The following is a 2,308-nucleotide window of genomic DNA, read 5'->3' on the forward strand; positions in this document are numbered from 1 at the left end:
GTGGCGGGGGGCCCGCCGTGGGGACTGAAGGGAATGCACGTGTGCTGTCACCAGCCTTCACTCCACGTGCCACACCACGTGATGGGGGGTGAGGCGTTTGCCTCAGTCACCAAAAGACTCAGGAGTCCAGATTAAAAAACGCTTCGGTGCAATATGGAAAAAAATGAAAAGGCAAAAATTCACGATGAACAAAATAGCAACATTTTAGACAAAGTGGGGCTCGGTAATCCTGAGCTCTCCTGCCTCGGCTCCAACGCCCTGCCTGGCGCGGCCAGCACGGCCTGTGAAGCTGCAGCCTGGAGACTCAAGACGCCCCTGGCCGTGCAACAAAGGACCTTAGGGTCCCCAGCTGTGACGAGGGGAGCGACAACCACCAGCACAGTCAGCATGTCCCAACGCACGGGACACGGCGCTGCGTCCAGCGTGTACGAACGGCAGGACGGGGCTGCCCCCGGGAAGGCGGTGGCCTGAGGGCAGCAGGGAGGGGGCTGCAGCCCCTCGCTGCCCACCCCGGGTGGGGGCCACTCGCGTCCCCTCCCTTGTAAAACTCACCAAGCTGCACGACTGTGACACGTGCAACTTTCCGCAACATACGCACGGAGGTTGAGTATGTCACGCTCCTAAAAACGCGGAGACGGGACTAAAAGCCGCTCCCTGCCACGATGCGCAGCGATCACTCGCAGACCCTAACCTTGGTGACAGGGACCCGGCATTGGAGCGGGCGGGCACTAACAGAGAGACCGGCCGACCTCCCATGACGGGTAGCTCAGAGCCCCGACGGGCATGCAAGAGCCGGGTCCCGTGGGTTCCCGCACCGTGTCCTCTGGGGGAGAGCTGCCTGGTCAGCGGGGCGCAGTGCCACCTCTTCCTGCCGGTCGCCTGGCCACCCTGCCCTGAGAGCCTCTGCCTGCTGCTAAGGGTGCCCTAGGTGTGCTTTCTCCTGTCACGGGGCTCGAGGACAGGACCGGGCATCAGACCTGGCATTCAGCACACAAAACACTCGGAAACGCATCCTGAGCCAAACAGCGGGGAGCTGCATGGGCAGCAGCAAGCAGGGCTCCGGGAAGTGCTGGGTCCGTCTCTCAGGTGACACGGGGAAAACGAGAGGGATCCACGACCCAGGCCCCACCAGCGAGCTGTGGCCGGGGCCAGACGTCCCCTGGGGTGAGCACGGCCCCTTGGTGTGCCCAGGCATGGCCACCAGCGTCCTGGGGCTCCCACGACCGCGCTCACCATCAAAGGCGGAGGCACAGGGGGGTGGGGGGTGGGGGGTACCAAGGAGAGCAGTCTGTGCAGCACGTGTTAACAGGAGGTACTTCCTAGGAGCGGACCTCTTCAAAGTCTCACTGTGACCCCGGCTGGCACACCTGTGGACATGTGCTACGTGCAGTGGGGGCGCCAGCCTCTGACACCCCAGAGCCCCGGGCCCCACACCCGGCTGGTGCTTTGCAGAGCACGCCGGACGGCGGACAGACTCACCCGGAACGCGGTGCCTTCCTCGATGATCGTGGGCAGCTGGGAGAGACAGATGTCCACAGCGAGGTCCCAGGCTTGCCTGGGGAGAGAACAGAGGACGCCCCTTGGGCATCACTGACCGGCCCCACTGCGGCGCCTCGGACCGCGCACAGCAGCGGCCATGCCCATGGCGGCTGCGTCTGGGCAAACGCCGAGGGCAGCGAGGGCAGGACCGCGTGGCTGGCAGCATGCCACAGCCTTTTGTGTGGGTTTTTTCTAATTAAACTGAGAGACAAGTTTGGGGACAGCAAAGGGCCTCGTCCCACCTTGTGACGCAGTTTCTGCCCCCGAGCACGTGCAGCACGCACCTGCCCACGCCGGTCCACACTGTGGCACAGCTGTGGCTGATGATGGCAGCGGCACGTGCTGACGTGGCACCCAACGCCAGGGTCAGGCAGGGGAGCTTCGTCAGAAACGGATCGGTGTGGGGCCAGGAGAAAGGGGTCTGCCCGTGGACCCCTGCCCGGAGAGCCCCTCGCTGTGCCCCGGAGCCCCCCGACTCCTCAGGCTGCAGCACTGCCGGCCCGGCGCCCCTCCCAGAGCGTCTGACCTGTGCCCAACATGAAGCCCTCAGGGACGAGGCAGGTGGTGCTCGTCTGGGTGACAGTCTCTGACTCGATGGCCTGGCTCTGGGGCCTGGCACTGCTGGCGCCATCCCCCGAGGGTCAGTTCCGCGAGTTCCCCTCACAGGGCCAACACGACGGGAGAGACTCGGCGGGGCCGATGGCAGGGTGAGGCCGCTCACAGGGAGCCGTCCCCGCCTGGCTCCCAGCGGGGTGCGGACGGCCGCCTC

The 2,308-nt window shown here is 65.4% G+C and overlaps 1 protein-coding gene across 1 annotated transcript in view; it reads right to left on the bottom strand.

Moving 5' to 3' along the window:
* Positions 1-2,308, bottom strand: part of RPTOR (regulatory associated protein of MTOR complex 1) — a 227,815-nt gene that overhangs the window by 76,797 nt on the left and 148,710 nt on the right. The window contains exon 12 of the mRNA XM_023519631.1: positions 1,480-1,555. Within this exon, the coding sequence (XP_023375399.1) occupies positions 1,480-1,555 (76 nt within the window). The remainder of the gene's footprint in view (positions 1-1,479; positions 1,556-2,308) is intronic.

The sequence above is a fragment of the Pteropus vampyrus genome, unplaced genomic scaffold (genome assembly GCF_000151845.1).
Source record: "Pteropus vampyrus isolate Shadow unplaced genomic scaffold, Pvam_2.0 Scaffold227, whole genome shotgun sequence".
Taxonomy (NCBI): Eukaryota; Metazoa; Chordata; class Mammalia; order Chiroptera; family Pteropodidae; genus Pteropus; species Pteropus vampyrus.